The sequence below is a fragment of the Podarcis melisellensis genome (assembly GCF_964234715.1).
Source record: "Podarcis melisellensis genome assembly, chromosome: 1".
NCBI classification, from domain to species: Eukaryota; Metazoa; Chordata; class Lepidosauria; order Squamata; family Lacertidae; genus Podarcis; species Podarcis melisellensis.
Window position 1 is genome coordinate 8,307,248 of NC_138528.1, and position 19,320 is coordinate 8,326,567.

At 47.9% G+C, this 19,320-nt stretch overlaps 1 protein-coding gene across 3 annotated transcripts in view; it reads left to right on the forward strand.

Moving 5' to 3' along the window:
- LRRC9 (leucine rich repeat containing 9) overlaps positions 1-19,320 on the forward strand; it is a 72,917-nt gene that overhangs the window by 11,420 nt on the left and 42,177 nt on the right. For all 3 annotated transcript variants that reach the window (XM_081909008.1, XM_081909007.1, XM_081909009.1), the window contains 9 exons: positions 2,136-2,206; positions 4,033-4,215; positions 5,445-5,600; positions 7,336-7,544; positions 8,529-8,660; positions 9,482-9,658; positions 11,044-11,155; positions 13,371-13,491; positions 15,770-15,949. In XM_081909008.1, coding sequence (XP_081765134.1) covers positions 2,136-2,206; positions 4,033-4,215; positions 5,445-5,600; positions 7,336-7,544; positions 8,529-8,660; positions 9,482-9,658; positions 11,044-11,155; positions 13,371-13,491; positions 15,770-15,949 — 1,341 coding nt within the window. The remainder of the gene's footprint in view (positions 1-2,135; positions 2,207-4,032; positions 4,216-5,444; positions 5,601-7,335; positions 7,545-8,528; positions 8,661-9,481; positions 9,659-11,043; positions 11,156-13,370; positions 13,492-15,769; positions 15,950-19,320) is intronic.

Consider the following 19,320-nt stretch of genomic DNA (forward strand, 5'->3'; position numbering starts at 1 on the left):
AGGAACTCCCCCAGGGTCACCGCTAGGGGTCGTGCCATGGCCCTAGCCCCACGCCCCTCAGATTCCTTTAACGGAATACCCTTGAAATAGGAGGGGTGAGTGATGGCCACTACCTCCCCTCCCCTTCAGCCTAATACTCCAATGCCTGACCGCCAAACCTGACAAAAGTTGTGACGAATTGCTACGAGGTAGGCGAAAAACCAAATGGTCGATGCTAATTTGACAAGTGGAAAAAATTCCTGCCAGGCCCCTGTTAAAAAACAGGCGACCAACCGAAGTCCATAGCTAGGTCAGGAGATAAAGAGCCTAACCTAAGGGAGGAGGGGCAGGAGAACTGACCGAGCAGGGAGAAAAGGAACATGTCCTCGGCCGTGGGCAGTTTAAATAACCCCCGGACCGTCCGGATTGGACAGCCTTGGGTTGACGCGGCCGAGGACCAACCAGTGGTGCAGGGGCTATCCTGCCCCATGCGTGTGGGGAGGGCTTGCTCTCAGCCTGCAAAGTCATCCCCCCGGGGATGGGAAATGGCTTTGTTTTAGTTGATATGGTCTTTAAAGGGCTGCGGAATACTCTTCTGAATTCTTCTTACCAAACGTTGCTGGACTCCTGTCTCTCATCGGCTCTAGTCAAATTGGCCAGGTGATGGGAGTTTTAGTTCAACAACACCTAGCTCCCTACCCCTGCCTTAGAAGAATGAGAAACTGGCGCATTCTCCGTCCCAGCGGAAATAACGGGAGGGACGTTGTTTCTCAAACTGGATATGAAAAGAAAGTTGCATACGTCACACTCCTTCTGCTTTGCACCTGTCAAGGCTTTGGAAGTGTCTGTGGGTTGTTCTGACCTGGTCTTGGTGGCCCCTTGAAGACTCACAACTGCCTTATGGCATAAGACATTTATGGATGAGAGTCCACTTTATATGACAATGTGGTGTGATCCTCGGCTGCAGGTACTGAGGAGTGCACTTAAAGACCTGCAGGTATAGGGCGGTATATGAATTCAGTAAATAAATGAATCAAATAAAAAAATACATCCAATATAGAGGATTCTGGTCCATGAAAGCTTTATGTAATAATTTGTGAGTCTATAATCTGCAATAAGGGGCACGGGTGGTGCTGTGGGTTAAACCACAGAGCCGATCAGAAGGTCAGCGGTTCGAATCCCTGTGACGGGGTGAGTTCCCGTTGCTCGGTCCCTTCTCCTGCCAACCTAGCAGTTTGAAAGCACGTCAAAGTGCAAGTAGATAAATAGGTACCACTCCAGCGAGAAGGTAAACGGCATTTCCGTGCGCTGCTCTGGTTCGCCGGAAGCGGCTTAGTCATGCTGGCCACATGACCCGGAAGCTGTACGCCGGCTCCATCGGCCATTAAAGCGAGATGAGCGCCGCAACCCCAGAGTCGGTCACGACTGGACCTAATGGTCAGGGGTCCCTTTACCTTTACCTAATCTGCAACAAGACTCGTTTGCCATGTGGCAACATGGGCAAACACAGCTATTCTTCCCGGCGCAGGATGCGGGAGTCACACATACATCAGGCAAGCACCTGATACCAAAGTGGCCTGAATATAAGCTTCACCTGCAAATAAATCACACCTTTAAAATTCAAGGCTTATTTCCCAGCACAACCACCCCAAGCCGGTGCCAGGGGAGGTTTGGGAGCAGCGGGTGGGCGGTGCGCCACTGCACCACGCTCCCAGGCTGCTTCCTTGGGGGGTGGAGAGCCGCGCAGTAAGGTCATGCAGTAAGGTTGCAAATATAAGCAGCACTTTAACTTTTCAGGGCCCGAATTTGGAAAAAAGTGCAGCTTATATTCAGGCCAATATGATAGGTATTGTTCCAGTGCATTGGCACAGGCCCTTCTGTAGGGCAGATCCACACCCTACAGTTAAAGTGCCTCTCTTCTCCTAAAGAATCATGGGAACTGTAGTTCCATGCTCGCGAAGCTACAGTGCCCAGCATCCTTGACAGACTACAATTCCCAGGATTCTTTGGGGGAAGCCATTGGTGTGGCATGTGCTTTAAATGGATGGTGTAGATCTGCCCATATTACAATTGGCCAGGAGTCCTTGGAACGCAGCTAGGAAGAGAGTGCAGGAACAGGAACAAGCCCTGTCACATGTGATTTTCTTCTTTTTTAGGATATCGCTTGGATCCCAGTGCAAATATAGAAAAATTAAATCTGTCTGGCAACCGAATATCATCCTTTAAGGTCTGTGCTGGATTCTGGCTGCCAGGGCTAATGGTGCTCAGGCTAAATCCCTGACTACTTACTTTATTTATTTATGTATGTACTGCATGTATGCCGTTTCTGTTCTGCCCCTTCCTCCCGAAAGAGCCCAGGGCAGCAAACATCAACATGTTTTAAAAATAAAATTTAAACTAAAATCAAAAGATATTTTAGCCGTTAAAAAAAATCTACAAATATTCTGAGTACCTAAAAACATTTAAAGGCAATCGGGTACCATCAAGGTTGCTAATACAGTGGTACCTCGGGTTACCGATGCTTCAGGTTACAGACTCCGCTAACCCAGAAATAGTACCTTGGGTTAAGAACTTTGCTTCTGTGGGCTCCGGCAGCACAGTAGCAGCAGGAGGCCCCATTAGCTAAAGTGGTGCTTCAGGTTAAGAACAGTTTCAGATTAAGAACAGACCTCCAGAATGAACTAAGTTCTTAACCCGAGGTACCACTGTATTAAGTTTGCCATGGCCGGTATAAAACTACCCTGTACTGAGGTCTCACCTGTAGCTCCTAGAAGATGTCAGCATGCGATGGCAGCCACACCCCAGGAAATGTCTCCAACTGGCTGCCTAACCAAGGTGAGGGGAGCTGATGGATCTCAAACCCTTGGTGAATTAGGGATTTCCCCTACATGTGAAGACAGGCTCAGGCGGATTGAGCAGACAAGACCAATAGTGGGTCCATCAGTCAAGAAGGCAGTTTCTGCACGTGCTGTAGAGGGAAGTGAGGGGCAGGTGGGGCTCGTCCACCTGGGAAGGGAGCCCATCTAGGAGAAGGGAAACTCTGATCCTAAAATGCCACTGCCTTGTGAGACACCTTCGAGAGAAGATAGGGCTAAAACGTAAACATACGCAAATCCAGAGTGGAGCCCCTAAAACGGTTGGATGGTGCCTTGTACTCCTGAAGCCAAGGTGGTGTCAAACATCTTGCTCTGCTTTCCTTTGGACCAACTCAGCCAGGCCAAGAGGGCCTTGTCTCCTGGGTAGCCCAGGACCTCCATACACTGCCCAGGCATGTGTCCAGGGTGTGTCACTTCACTGTTGCTAACGCAGAGGTTTGACTTCACCACTGGAGATGTACTCCATTATCTCGAGAGACAAATGGATGACAACAACAACAACAATAATAATATTATCATAATTTATTACTTATACCTCACCCGTCTGGCTGGGTTTCCCCAGCCACTCTGGGCGGTTTCCAACAAGAAATAAAAAATACATTAAAACATCAGTCATTACAAACTTCCCTAAACAGAGCTGCCTTCAGATGTCTTCTAAAGTCAGGTAGTTGTTTATTTCTTTGACATCTGGTGGGAGGGTGTTCCACAGGGCAGGCACCACCACTGAGAAGGCCCTTTGCCTGGTTCCCTGTAACTTGGCTTCTCGCAGGGAGGGAACCATCAGTGTCAGGACCTTTTCCTCCAGAAGCATTTTATTTTAAAAATCCAATTTAAAGTTTAAAAAATCTAATTTTATTGATTTATTTTTTAAAAAAAACATTTATTTTTATCCACCTTGATGCTGAAGTCCCGTCCCCCCCAATCCTCTTTCCCCTTCAAGATTTCTCTGGCAAATAAAACGCAGGGGGCGAGATCCAACTCATTGTGACAAAGTGCAAAGACTTCTTTTCCCTCCTGCGACGCCCTATGCACCACCACCACTGAGCAGATTTTGTGGGGCTGGACGTGTGAGAAGCAGATTTCTGTCGTGCGAGTGAGTCGGCACGCTTGGATCTCGCCCAGAACATGGGGTGCGCTAGGAGGCATGCAATCTTGTTGTCCCCGCTTTTCTCAACAGGAAATAACCAATTTGGCCAGGCTGCCTCGTTTAGTCGACCTCTGCCTGAACGACCCCCAGTACGACCCCAATCCGGTTTGCCTTCTTTGCAATTACGCGACGCACGTCCTGTATCACATCCCTCAGCTCCAGAGGCTCGACACGTACGATGTATCTTCCAAACAAATCAAGGAGCTGGCAGAGGTCAGTGGAAACTCCCTCATGTCTTTATTAGACATAGGATCCCCTGGTTGGCACGTCCGACAGTAATGCACCTGTGTGATTTGGGGAGGGGGGAGTTTGCTTTGATTCACAACGATAGGCCTTCTAAAATTCAGCTCTTCCAGTATGACCAGTGGCATCAGAGCAGGATTTTGAGGTGGAGCTCCAGGACCAGTGTGGTATAGTGGTTAAGAGCAGTAGTCTCGTAATCTGGTGAATCGGGTTCGCGTCCCCACTCCTCCACATGCAGCTGCTGGGTGACCTTGGGCTAGTCACACTTCCTTGAAGTCTCTCAGCCCCACTCACCCCACAGAGTGTTTGCTGTGGGGGAGGAAGGGAAAGGAGAATGTTAGCCACCTTGAGACTCCTTTGGGTAGTGATAAAGTGGGATATCAAATCCAAACTCCTCCTCCTCTTCTTCTAACCAAAATGAGCTGGAGGGACCTCAAACACAGCTGGGCTAGCCTGCCACATCTGGAAGTAATAATGGCCTTGGTCCTGTATACCTGAAGGAGCGTCTCCACCCCCAACGTTCTGCCCGGACACTGAGGTCCAGCGCCGAGGGCCTTCTGGCAGTTCCCTCGTTGCAAGAAGTGAGGTTACAGGGAACCAGACAGAAGGCCTTCTCGGTAGTGGCGCCTTCCCTGTGGAACGCCCTCCCATCAGATGTCAAGGAAATAAGCAGCTATCTTATTTTGAAAAGACATCTGAAGGCAGCCCTGTTTAGGGAAGTTTTTAATATCTAATGATGTATTGTTTTTAACACTCAATTGAGAGCTGCCCAGAGTGGCTGGGGAAACTCAGCCAGATGGGCGGGGTATAAATAATAAATTAATAATGCTGTCCTTTAAAGCCCTGAACGGCCTTGGTCCTGTATACCTGAAGGAGTGTCTCCACCCCCATTGTTCTGTCTGGACAATGAGGACCAGCGCCGAGGGCCTTCTGGCTACCAGACTTTTAGAAGACACCTGAAGGCGTTTAGGGAAGCTTTTAATGTTTAATAGACTATTGTATTTTGTATTTTGATATTCTGTTGGAAGCCACCCAGAGTGACTGGGGAAACCCAGCAAGATGGGCGAGGTCTAAATAAATTATTTTATTTATATTTTTATTATTTATTATCTTGGTTGCCATGGGTGGTTTTTGTGACATTGCGCAATGACTGTTCCCTCCACATTCCCCCCGTTTGGATCCCCTTTTATCTTTTGAAGACCATGGTGATGAAAAAGGTCATGTTCTACAACATGCGCATCAAGAGCGCCCAGCGGCAGCTTAATGAGGAGCTCGAGAAGCTAAAAGAGAGGAAGCACAAGCTGCAGAAGCTTCCGGAAGACCGCATAAAGCATTTCAGCTACAACATCAAGAACGTAAGCACAGCCGTTGGCAGCGTCAGCCAAGTGCATTTGGGTTGGGCCCTGCTTCTGGGACTGGCGATTTTAGTTGCAGTGAGCTTGGATTTTAGGTGTGCTCACATTGCCGCCTTAGAGGGCAGGGGTCTCCCCCCTGCACCCCAGCCATGCATTTCACAGACCTCCCCCCACCCCCGTTCAGGTTAGCAAGGTTTAAGTTAAGTTTCTGTCTGTGTGCACCTCAGGGAGAAGTGACAGAGCAGGGGGTGCCTTTAACCTGTGCAAAGCTGTTTGCGCTGGTTAGAAATTTTAGGACTCCCAAGTGGTGTGACACTGGTTTGAGAAACCAGTATCCAACAGTACAGTGGACGCTTGGGTTGTGAACGTGATCCGTGCGGGAGGCACTTTCACAACCTGCAGTGCCGCGTCTGTGCATGCATGGGTTGCAATTCGGCATTTCTGCGCATGCGCAAAGCGCGATTTTGTGTTTCTGCGCATGCGTGAGCGTCGAAACCTGGAAGTAACCGGTTCTGGTACTTCCAGGTTTCAGCACGTTCATACCCCGAAAATGCGCAACCTGAAGCATCTGTAACCCGAGGTATGACTGTATCTACAAAGTTTTGAGTCATGTTGTGAGATTGAAAACCCGGCACTGGAAATACAGTTGATTGCACAGTAAACAGGAGTGGGAGCACAGATTTTGTCTCCAATTGGCTCTGGCCCTGTCAGTTCCTGCCTAGTTGTTAGGGCGGTTGAAGAAAAGCATCACCCACCCACCCCAGAATGAACATTTGAGCCAGTCCACTGAAATTTCCCCACCTTTTCTCAAATACAAAGGCCATCTCAAAGAGATGGGCTTTGTGGTTCTTCTGAAAGCTGCTCAGTCTTTGGTCTTGGGAAATCAAAGGCCAAACTGCACATTACGTTAAGCACACTATATTTTTTAAAAGATGCGTGCTTAGCATTGGCCACCTGATAGTTCTTGAAAAAACCAGCCAGCGGGGGCCCCAATCCAGAAGAAGACAACAGTGCAAGAAGGAGGCAGTGTTAACTCTTTCCTTCCAACACTTTCCCCCACAGATCTCTCCTCCCCCCCCTCCAATTTGCTATTTGCTCTCAAAGGTACTGCTTGTTTCAGAGAGAAAGGAAGAGCAGACTTTTCAATGGGATAATTTTGTGGAGGTGTGTGTTTTGCTCCCAAACTGGGTTGAGCCAATGTGCAGTTGCTGCTTCTGAAAGAAAAACAAACAAACACTGAAGTGTTCAGTGCTTTGTATGGTTTTAAATAAAATAAAGGACATGCTTAACGTAAAGCATATAGGTAAAGGGACCCCTGACCATTAGGTCCAGTCGTGACCAACTCTGTGGTTGCAGCGCTCATCTCGCTTTATTGGCCGAGGGAGCCAGCGTACAGCTTCCGGGTCATGTGGCCAGCATGACTAAGCCACTTCTGGCAAACCAGAGCAGTGCACGGAAACGCCTTTTACCTTCCCGCTGGAGTGGTACCTATTTATCTACTTGCACTTTGACGTGCTTTCGAACTGCTAGGTTGGCAGGAGCAGGGACCGAGCAACGGGAGCTCACCCCATCGCGGGGATTTGAACCGCCAACCTTCTGATCAGCAAGTCCTAGGCTCTGTGGTTTAACCCACAGTGCCACCCGCGTCCTTAAAGCATAAAGTGTAAAGCATAGTGCAGCCCTAACGACTGCAGCGTTTTCATGTGCTTCTTTTCATCGTTTCCTTTTCCAACAGCTGGAACGTGAACTGGTGGAACTGCAGGCCTCTGGCAAGATACAGGCGAGCAAAGCTATTTCGAGCCAAAACTTAGGCTGCGAAAAATCCGACGAGGAAGCTGAGAGTCCGGATGAGGCCTCAGAGGAATCGAGCCTTGAGCAGTGGTTTCTGCATAAGCTGGAGGCCCTCAAAAGAAGAGTGAATTTCTGGAGCAAAAAGCTAGAGGAGTACGTGCGTTTCAGGAAATGTTCAAGGGCTGCTGTTTGTGTAGGCTTTGGGTTTGGAGGTCTTGTGCTCACTGCCCACACCTGGGGTGAAATGCACGGTGGGGTTTCTCTCCCCCCTTAATCCTCCCTCAGCTCCTCCCTCACTTTTCTTGCCTCTTATGAAATGGCTCCAAGCATTATGCAAATCTGCATGTCATCTAAAAACACAACTAAACACCGAGCATTAAAAACTTTCCTATACAGGTCTCCCTTCAGATGTCTTCTAAAAGTCAGATAGTTGTTTATTTCCTTGACATCTGATGGGAGCACGTTCCACAGGGTGGGCGCCACTACCGAGAAGGCCCTCTGCCTGGTTCCCTGTAACTTCGCTTCTCACAATGAGGGAACCACCAGAAGACCCTCGGAGCTGGACCTCAGTGTACTGGGCTGGATGATGTGGGTGGAGACGCTCCTTCAGGTTGTTTTTGTTTAGTTGTGTCTGACTCTTCGTGACTCCATGTACCAGAGCACGCCAGGCACTCCTGTCTTCCACTGCCTCCTGCAGTTTGGTCAAACTCATGCTGGTAGCTTCGAAAACACTGTCCAACCATCTCATCCTTTGTCTTCCCCTTCTCCTTGTGTCCTCCATCTTTCCCAACATCAGGGTCTTTTCCAGGGAGTTTTCTCTTCTCATGAGGTGGCCAAAGTATTGGAGCCTCAACTTCAGGATCTGTCCTTCATTGAGCCCTCAGGGCTGATTTCCTTCAGAATGGAGAGGTTTGATCTTCTTGCAGTCCATGGGACTCTCAAGAGTCTCCTCCAGCACCAGAATTCAAAAGCTCCTTCAGGTTTACAGGGCCAAAGCCATTTAGGGCTTTAAAGGTCAGCACCAACACTTTGAATTGTGCTCGGAAATATACCAGAAGCCAATGTAGATATTTTAGGACCAGCTAGTATTTATTGTGGTCCTTCCAGCCAAGACAGATCCTGCTCTTTTTGTTGCAGAGTTGAAGCCGTTTATCAGGGAGAAGTCAAGAAGAAGAAGAAAGCCAGTAGTTTGGCTGTGCAGTTTTTGCTGACTGAACTGGAAACAGTGGGAAACACCCGTTTTGAAGAGGGCTCCCCCAGCGATGCCTGGTACAGCTGTTTTGAGATACTGTATTTTGAAACCTTGGAGAGCCAGTGTGGTGTAGTGGTTAAGAGCGGTAGTCTTGTAATCTGGGGAACCGGGTTCGCGTCTCCGCTCCTCCACATGCAGCTGCTGGGTGACCTTGGGCCAGTCACACTTCTCTGAAGTCTCTCAGCCCCACTCACCTCACAGAGTGTTTGTTGTGGGGGAGGAAGGGAAAGGAGAATGTTAGCCGCTTTGAGACTCCTTAAAGGGAGTGAAAAGGCGGGATATCAAATCCAAACTCCTCCTCCTCCTCCTCCTGATATATATTCTTAAAAGGTTAATTCTTACACCTCTTCATATTTCCACAGAAGTCTCTAAGTACACACAGAGAAGATAAAGTAATTTAAACATCTAGAAACACTGCTACAGATGGGAGGAATAGACAGAATGAACCACAAAGCCCACATTCTTCATTTGTTCATTTTAATTTCTGTTTGTGAAATGGCTTCCTACAAATCCTCTTAAAATGACAATCAGAAATCTATCAAAATAAATCAAGATACATCAAAATGCAGCACAATCACAGCACATCACAAAACAACGCATAATTCAGTCATCAAAACCATTCACTATTGTGCCTCAATCTATTCCAATGTTAATTTGCAATTTCATCCAGTATTTTCTGTTCCGTTGCAATTGGCTTATTGTGCACAAGTCTTTCTTCTGTTTTGCCACCCACTGACATACAAACTGACATTTAAAAAAAAATTGTATTGCAGTGCACAATTGATGCACATACCTCAGCCGTCAACAGCCTCAAAGTCCTCTGTCTTCTTAAACACAGGTTTAATTCCTGCTATGAATTGATTCTATCCCGATTTTGCGCCTTGGACTTCAAAACCCATGGCATCACAGGAGTGAAAGTGAATCGCGTCATTAGGGTGCACAACCGGATTCTGAGGCTGAAATTTGAAGAGAAGTTTCAACACTTTCTGGACAAAGAAGATTTAAATGAGTTCTTGTAAGTGCGTTTTCCTTTTCCTTTTAATTATAGATGAGTAAGACAGCAGGATAGCAAATTCTGGCCAAATGTGAGGTGCCCTTGTTATAACCAGAGTTTTTAAACCAGAGTTCAAAGTTGGTCTGCATCCTTTGGCTACAGAGAAACCTGGTTAGCAGGGAAAGGAGTAAGCCGCCCCACATGCAAATTTCCTGCTCAAAACAGTCCATTGTCAAAGCTGTTTTTCTTTATAAACACCCACAGTGTTTTGCTTTTATTATTTTTATTATTACAGATTTTCTTGATTTACAAAAGTGGGTGCAATGTCTCTCTATGTTTTTTCCCCATGTAACATTTTTACAAATCAGTTTCATTTGTTGAGACATTAGGAAGAAAAGGAGGAAAGAGTGGCAATGTTTCTATTTTACTTAATATTTGTGGGGTTTTGTGTCAGCGTTGCTTGTGCAGGTTCTTTGCTGTTCACTTGTGTTCCTTTGGTGGTGAGAGAGGTTGGGGTTGGCCCAGGGTGTGGTTATTCATTTGTTGTTGCTGTTGTGGTCTTTGTTTTCATGTGTGATGAGTGGGTTGGATGAACACCCACAGTGTTAATGCTTTGTCACATGTCGGGTTTCAACAAACCACCGTACTCCCACAAGATGAGTAGTGTTTCGCGAGCCACTATTGGCCATGGTAATTTAGCTGGCGGCATCTCCAGCTTCAGATGCAATAAACCTTTGAGTACCAGAAGCTGGGGACAAACAAGGGAGAGGGTAGGTAAAGTTAAAGGTAAAGTCCAGTCAAAGGCGACTATGGGGTTGCGGCACTCATCTCACTTCTCAAGCCAAGGGAGTCGGCATCTGTCAGCAGACAGTTTTTCTGGGTCATGTGGCCAGCAGGACTAAGCCGCTGCTGGCGCAACAAGACACTGTGAAGGAAACCAGAGCACACGGAAACGCCGTTTACCTTCCCGCCACAGCGGTACCTATTTATCTACTTGCACTGGTGTGCTTTTGAACTGCTAGGTTGGCAGGAGCTGGGACAGAGCAACGGGAGCTCACCCCATCACAGGGTCTGGAACCGCCGACCTTCCGATCGGCAAGAGGCTCAGTGGTTTAGACCACAGCTGGAGACAGGAGAGTGGGGGAGGTTGTCTTTAGCAGCAAGCTCCACATCTCATGCCTCTTTTAAAACTTTGTTTTCAAAAAGTATGTTGGTTGCAAGTGCAATGCTGCTGGGAAACTATCCACCTTCTTTGTTAATTTCCCGAAAGCATTCATTTGATATGCAAATCATATGCAAACTTGTGTGGTGTGCCCGGTACCCCGAGACATTTAACGCCCCTGAGCATTCTTGTGCCCAGTACTAGAGGTGTTCTCCCCCCTCTTATTCCCACCTTCCCAATCTAGAAACTACAGGAAGATGCTGGAATATCTCTTCTATGTATCTCCCCCAGACGTACCCTTGAAGAAACAGCAGTTGGTTCAAATCCTAGAGGACGGCTTCCAGGAAGTAAAAAAGGTAACCGGAAGTTTATTTTATTTTTATTTTTTTAAATAGCTTTTATTCGATTTTACATGTATATAACAGCAGCAGCAGCAGCAACTTATTATTTATTCCCCGTCCATTCACATCCACATTTACAGATTCCTCCGAATCTCTGGACTTCCCACCTCCCCTCCATGTGTCCTTTTAATTAAACCTTTTCTGCTGCATCTTTCCCAATAATCTATATTTTATATAACATCACTGTCTCCATAGTGCTTGCTACATTACAAGTGTTATTGCAATCCTGCTAAGGTTGGCATCTGCTTACAGTGGTCTCCAAGATAAATTATAATTCTTTCCCCATTCTTTATTAAAGTTTGGTCTTCTTGGTAACCGGAAGTTTAAATTGAGACCTCTTGTGTCTCTCTGGCTTCAGAGCGTTTGGTCTGAATGAGCGTTTTCATCTTCAGAAAAGTTCCGTAGTACAGCCTTCTACAGACTGTACCACTTCATCGTGCGAGGGAGCCTTAGGATTGAAGTCTACTTTTTATTTCTTAAGAAAAAAGAGAAACAAAACGCCTCCACTCAGTGGTGGAGCTTCATGCTCCGGCACCGGGGGGGGGGGGGAGAGCAGGCAGGGTGGGGCTGGCGCGTGTCCTGGGGGCATGGCACTCAGTGTGGGCAGGATCCAAAATGCAGCAGTCTGATTGGTCCTAGAACAATGCAGCAGTATGATTGGCCTGCAGGAGCCACCCAATCCGGCTCCAGATGGAAGTGAATCCACAACCTGATTGGCCTACAGGAGAATTCCGGAATTAGCCAATCACGTGCAGCCCATTGTGTAAATAATGTATATAAAGCAGATACTTTGAGGGGACTTTCATTCCTCCTCGCCACTATGAGCTGAATAAAGAGCATGAAATCCACTCTCGACTCCGAGTATATTTCAACAGCACTGGCCTACTCAGGAGGCAAGGTGAGGTGGTTGCCTCAGGCAGCAGATCCAGCCTCCTCTGTGTCTGTCTCCTTCACTCTGGGATGCTCCCTGTCACTCCTGCGTCCTCTGCAGCTGATCGAAGCGGAGGCAGCAGCCGTGACAGGGGTCTGGCATTTTCTGTCTCGCCTGAAGTGGCAAAGTGTCCTGGGCTGGCCCAGCCTGATGTTCTCATTTTCTAGAATGCTGTTAGTACTTGTACTGTATTTGTAGAAAATGCGTTTTATAAAGAATAAATTGTACTGGGGGGAAAGAAAACCTATGCAATGGAATGGTGTGTAACGGCTGCAAAATCTTGGGACTCCAGTTTAAGGTCACAGTAACGCTGAATCATTGCCTTTGTTAAAAGTGAGCATGTCTGTGTCTTAGTTAGTGGTAGGAAGGTTGGGACTTGCCACTGTTTTTCCGACTGTGGAGACTCCAAGAACCCGCCACCCAGAGGAGTTGGAGAGGACAGACAAGCTGCAATTTATGGATTGTTTCAGTGGAGTTTTAGAAGCAAGAAGACCCTCTTTGGGGCTCAAGAGAGTGAAATGCATTGCACTGGACTTAGTACATATGTATGATACTGCTGGGCCATAAAGAAGGCTGATCGCCGAAGAATTGATGCTTTTGAATTATGGTGCTGGAGGAGACTCTTGAGAGTCCCATGGACTGCAAAAAGATCAAACCTATCTATTCTGAAGGAAATCGGCCCTGAGTGCTCACTGGAAGGACGGATCCTGAAGCTGAGGCTCCAATACTTTGGCCACCTTATGAGAAGAGAAGACTCCCTGGAAAAGACCCTGATGTTGGGAAAGATGGAGGGCACAAGGAGAAGGGGATGACAGAGGATGAGATGGTGGGACAGTGTTCTCGAAGCTACCAGCATGAGTCTGACCAAACTGCGGGAGGCAGTGGAAGACAGGAGGGCGTGGTGTGCTCTGGTCCAGGGGGTCACGAAGAGTCGGACACGACTAAACGGCTAAACAACAACAACAACGATACTGCTTGCAATAGTTGCCATCCTGCAAGCAAAGAGTTGTCTTCAAAGTCTTGAGTGCGGAGTCTACTTCATCTTCTTCAAGGGTGAAACCGCTTCGTCACTCTGCATGACTCAGAAAAATAGCCAAGAGAGATAGGGAGAGCTGAGCTGGAAATGTTTAGCTTAGCATGGCAGCTTTCCATGGGAAAGAGAGGCTTGTTGTAGTTAAATGTTGGGAGAGCATTCAAGGGTCAGTCTGATCTGCCTACTTGCTTTGTTGCTCTTTGCAGCCTGGAAGCGAAGGAGGCGTCCAGCTCTCCAACAGTCTCAGTATCTGCGAATGTCCAAGAATTGAATATTTGCAAAAGGAAGCCAGAAGCAAGGGGGACTCAGAGGATACATTCAAGCGTGGTAAATATAGAGAGGTTGCTCTAAGCACCCATGAATAATTTTTAGAGCCCTCGTCACATAAAAAAAGCCTTTTCAGCTTGCAATAAATGCAGCGGGCTGTGGCAAGAGGGACAGAGCCTTGGGTGCCAGCGAGGTGGTCTAGCAAGATGTGAAGTTTTAAGGCCATGCTTTCTGCTAATGGAAGTGGGGGTGTTTGCAATATTAATAATAAAGGTAAAGGTATCCCTGCCCGTACGGGCCAGTCGTGTCCAACTCTAGGGTTGCGTGCTCATCTCGCTCTAGAGGCCGGGAGCCGGCGCCGTCCGAAGACACTTCTGGGTCACGTGGCCAGCGTGACGAAGCTGCAGCTGGCGAGCCAGCACCAGCGCAGCACACGGAATTGCCATTTACCTTCCCGCTATAAAGCGGTACCTATTTATCTACTTGCACTTAAGGGTGCTTTCAAACTGCTAGGTGGGCAGGAGCTGGGACCGAACGATGGGAGCTCACCCCGTCGCGGGGATTCGAACTGCCGACCATACGATCGGCAAGTCCTAGGCACTGAGGTTTTACCCACAGCGCCACCCGTGTCCCTAATAATAATAATACTAATAATAATAATAATAATAATAATAATAATAATTTTTATTTATACCCCACCCTTCCCGGTTCAGAAAACCAGGCTCAGGGCAGCTAACAACAAATTTAAAATACTTAATTGATGCAACGAAAAACAGCATAAAACGTGAATAACCATAAATTCAAAAATCAATTTAGGGGGGAAATGCGTCCAATAAACATTAGATAATAACCAGGGCTAGCGAGGAGACCAGGGGAGAATTAGCTGTGGGATCTCAGGTCGGGTAATCTTCATAAAAAGGGGAGGGGGAGGGAAGGAAGGGGAATAAAAGATCAGGCTAAGTTCAAATTGAAAACCAGGCAGAATAGCTCTGTCTTACAGGCCCTGCAGAAAGAAGTTAAATCCTGCAGGGCCCTGGTCTCATGGGACAGAGCATTCCACCAGGTCGGAGCCATCACTGAGAAGGTCCTGTCCCTGGAGGAGGATAATCTGACTTCCTTAGGGCCCGGGACCTCTATGATTATTCATGGACCTTAAGGTCCTCTGCGGGGCAGACCAGTCGTAGATGAGACTGGAAGTCAAATAATATTGCTGTGACGAGGTGAGGAACTGTCAGAGAGGAAAGCAGCTTGCACTGGAGACAAAGAAGAAATTCATTCAGTCTGGGGTTTTTTTATGCAGACCTGTAGCTCAGCTGGTTAGAGCATGGTGCACATCATGCCCAAGGTTGCAGGTTCGATCCCTGTATGGGGCAGCTGCATAGTCCTGCATTGCAGGGGGTGGGCTGGATGATTGTCAAGAGACCCAACTTCTGCGATTCTATGATTATACCAAATTCACCCTTCTCATACCAATGCTTCAAAATCTGTTTCAAAATCCATACATCCATCAAAGGCTGCTATGCAGTTTTCCAACGAATGAATGCAAAAATGGTTATATTATTTATTTGACACGGGTGGCACTGTGAGTTAAACCACAGAGCCTAGGACCTGCCGATCAGAAGGTTGGCGGTTCGAATCCCCGTGACGGGGTGAGGTCCCGCTGCACGGTCCCTGCTCCTGCCAACCTAGCAGTTCGAAAGGACCTCAAAGTGCAAGTAGATAAATAGGTACTGCTCCGGCGGGAAGGTAAATGGCGTTTCCGTGTGCTGCTCTGGTTCGCCAGAAGCTTCTTAGTCATGCTGGCCACATGACCCGGAAGCTGTACGCTGGCTCCCTTGGCCAGTAAAGTGAGATGAGCGCCGCAACCCCAGAGTCGGTCACAATTGGACCTAATGGTCAGGGGTCCCTTTACCTTTTATATTTAGTTAGCTAGTTAGCTATTTATATAAGCCATTTTTAATTCCTCTTGTTCAGCTGAAAAGGCTTTCAGAGTGGTGGGCAAATCACTTATTTATTTTTAACATACACCAAAAATACACACGCTAGTGAGAACAACATGCAAAAACGTGTTCTGCAAGGGGGGAAATTCGGCATTTTGTAGGACAGCGAGTCGGGGCGCCTCCAAAGGAAAATCTTGACACCCACTTCACCTCTGTTTGGATGGCACCCAGGGGAATGACCTCTGATGATGTCCTTAATGAGTGGGCAGATACGGGAAAAATTGGTCACCCATTCTGTTTGCGGCTTAGTTCATTTTGCTTCCGTCGTTTGGGACTCTCCTCTGGGGTTTTGATGCCTTGTGTTCTTGTAAGCGATACCTTCTCTTCTCCTTTCTCAGGGAAACTTATCGTTGCAAAAGTCTTCCTTGGACACAGCGCCCCGGCTCACGACGGAGAGCCAATCGTCCAGGCCAGCTATCCCAACATCAATTCCGTCTACAGGTCTGGCAAGTCCTCCCAGAACAGCCCCTGTAATACAGCCAGCAATGGAGCTGCAGACCAGCAAGAGAAACCCAAGTGTAAGTTAGTGTCTCCAACTGGAGTTGGTCATATCATACTCCTGGGATTTCATTGGGGAAATTGGATCCTGTGATTTTTATTATTTTTTAAAATGTAACAGTACCTAATTTGTTGTTTAGTCGTTTAGTCGTATCCGACTCTTTGTGACCCCATGGACCAGAGCACACCAGGCACTCCTGTCTTCCACTGCCTCCCGCAGTTTGGTCGGACTCATGCTGTCCCACCATCTTGTCCTCTGTCGTCCCCTTCTCCTTGTGCCCTCAACCTTTCCCAGCATCATGTTCTTTTTCAGGGAGTCTTCTCTTCTCATGAGGTGGCCAAAGTATTGGAGCCTCAGATTCAGGATCTGTCCTTCCAGTGAGCACTCAGGGCTGATTTCCTTCAGAATGGATAGGTTTGATCTTCTTGCAGTCCATGGGACTCTCAAGAGTCTCCTCCAGCACCATAATTCAAAAGCATCAATTCTTTGGCGATCAGCCTTCTTTATGGTCCAGCTCTCACTTCCATACATCACTACTAGGAAAACCATGGCTTTAACTATATGGACCTTTGTTGGCAAGGTGATGTCTCAGGTCCTTATATGGAATCGACAATATATAACCACCTAGGTGCGATGTACCCCAACAACCAAACGTATACGAAAGGACAATGCACAGTAGTACAAGTAAGGAGATCATAGGATTAAGGGACCCTCAGGGGTCATCAAGCCCAACCCGCTGCAATACAGGAATCTCAACCAAACCATCCAGGGCAGATAGCTACCCAACCTCTATTTTAAAACCTCCAAGGTGTGGGATGTGAAACACAAGAGCCATCAAGTACAACATTCTTAGAGTGAACATGTTTTCACATGGGGAGGAATGTTTGCCCAGCCAGCAGGTAAACTTCCTGTTTCCTTCTGAGCTGGGACAGACTTCCTCTGCATGTGACTCGAGGTGGGCATGGCCTCACCTGTGCAGGTAACAACAAAAGCACAGGGCAGGGCAGCCATCTCTCTTTTTTTCACCGCATGCATCAAAGTAGGAACATCTGCTTAGCCAAAGATGCCAAAGGGACTGTCTTCTTAAGGGATAGTTTCCAAGTGTATATTACTTTTCTAAGCTAAGTCTGCCTTCTGGGATCCTATTGTGAACAGAATGATATGTGAGTAAACTCTTTTTATACTTTTGTAGAAGACTGTGTCATGTCTTATCTTTTATGAGGGAATAAGGGGAAAATAACAGAACAGTTATTATAGAGGCTTTAGCGAGCCTGAGCAAACGCATCCACTGCAAGTTTAAAAAGGGGAATGTTATTCTGCTGAATTGTGGAACTTGTTAACACAAGTTGGAAAAGGATATAATCAGACAGTATATCCTCTCCCGCATCCCTGAACATTCCCACACAAGGAAGGAGAATCCACCACCTCCAGAAGGAGTCCTTTCCACTGGCGAACAGCTCTTACTGTCAGAAAGTTATTCCTTTCTTATAACTTGAATCCATTGGTTTGGACCCTACCCTCCAGAGCAGGAGAAAACAAGCTTGCTCCATCCTCCATGGGACAGCCCTTGAGACATTTGAAGATGGCTGTCGTATCTCCTCTTAGCCTCCTCTTTTCCAGGCTAAACATACCCAGCTCCTTCAACCGTTCCTCATCAGGCTTGGTTTCCAGACCATGGATCATCTTGGCTGCCGTCCTCGGCACACGTTCCAGCTTGTCAACATCCTTCTTAAATTGGGTTTCCCTGAATTGGACACAGTGTTCTAGGTGTGGTCTGACCAAGGCAGAATAGAGTGTTGCTCCGACTCTCCTGGGACGCGGGTGGCGCTGTGGGTAAAACCTCAGTGCCTAGGACTTGCTGATCGCAAGGTCGGCAGTTCGAATTCCCACGGCGGGGTGATCTCCCATTGCTCATTCCCAGCTCCTGCCCACCTAGCAGTTCGAAAGCACCCCTAAGTGCAAGTAGATAAATAGGTACCGCTTTATAGCGGGAAGGTAATCGGCGTTTCCGTGTGCTACACTGGTGCTGGCTCTCCAGAGCAGCTTCGTCACGCTGGCCACGTGACCCGGAAGTGTCTCCGGACAGCGCTGGCTCCCAGCCTCTTGAGCGAGATGAGCGCGCAACCCTAGAGTCGGACACGACTGGCCCGTACGGGCAGGCGTACCTTTACCTTTACCTTTTATGACTTCCCTTGATCTGGACACTAGACTTCCATGGATGCAGCCTAGAATAGCATTAGCTTTTTTGCTGCTGCATCACACTGTTGACTCATGTTAAGCTTGTGGTCCTTTTCAGATGTACTATCAGTAAACCAGGTGTGTGCTAATCTGTCAGAGGTTATTTAGCTGAGATTCTTGCATTGCAAGGGTTGGACCAGATGACCCTTTGTGTCCCTTCCCACTGTACAATTCTGTGATTCGCAGTTCTTGCAGAACGACCGGCTATAGATGTGTTTTGACCATTCAGTCTGTTTCCGATACGTCCCAATTAGTTCTAAGTCATTCGGAAAGCTTTTATAAGCTATTTGGACACCCACCCACAGCCCGCAAAAAATGGAAGTCTCCATTTGTCCGAGGACTCCGGTGCAGAGGGCGGGAGAGTGCCTAGAAAAAGCTCAGGAGAGAGCAGGTATTTCCACTCACCCACTGCTACCGGATGGGACGTGGGTGGCACTGTAGGTTAAACCACAGAGCCTAGGACTTGCCGATCAGAAGGTTGGCGGTTTGAATCCCCGTGACGGGGTGAGCTCCCGTTGCTTGGTCCCTGCTCCTGCCAACCTAGCAGTTTGAAAGCATGCCAAAAAGTGCAAGTAGATAAATAGGTACCACTCCGGCAGGAAGGGAAATGGCATTTCTGTGCGCTGCTCTGGTTCACCAGAAGCGGCTTAGTCCTGTTGGCCACACGACCCGGAAGCTGTACGCCGGCTCCCTCGGCCACTAAAGCGAGATGAGCGCCGCAACCCCAGAGTCGGTCACGACTGGACCTAATGGTCAGGGGTCCCTTTATCTTTACCTTTGCCTTTACTGCTACCGGAAGAAAATAGCAAGGCAGCGAGTAGCCACTAGAGGGAGATCCAGCCTCACACATGAAGCCTCTGCATTTATTTGAAACCTTTGCATTCTTTTTCTGCTTTGGGGTGCTCCAAAAGCCGTGATCTGCCCTATCACAGAGAAAGCGGGAAGATGGAAGTAAGCGCCAAATCTGTGCTTGGGATGGGAGGCTCACAGCAATGGTGGCAACGTTCTGCCTCGGCTGTCGGAGGAGATATGCCTCTGAATATGAGCCACAGGGAATCCCAAGCGGGGCAAAAGGGCTGTTGTGCCTGGGCTTCCCTTGCACGCTTCCCATGGGCATTTGGCTGGTGAATGTTAGAATAAGATTACCAGATT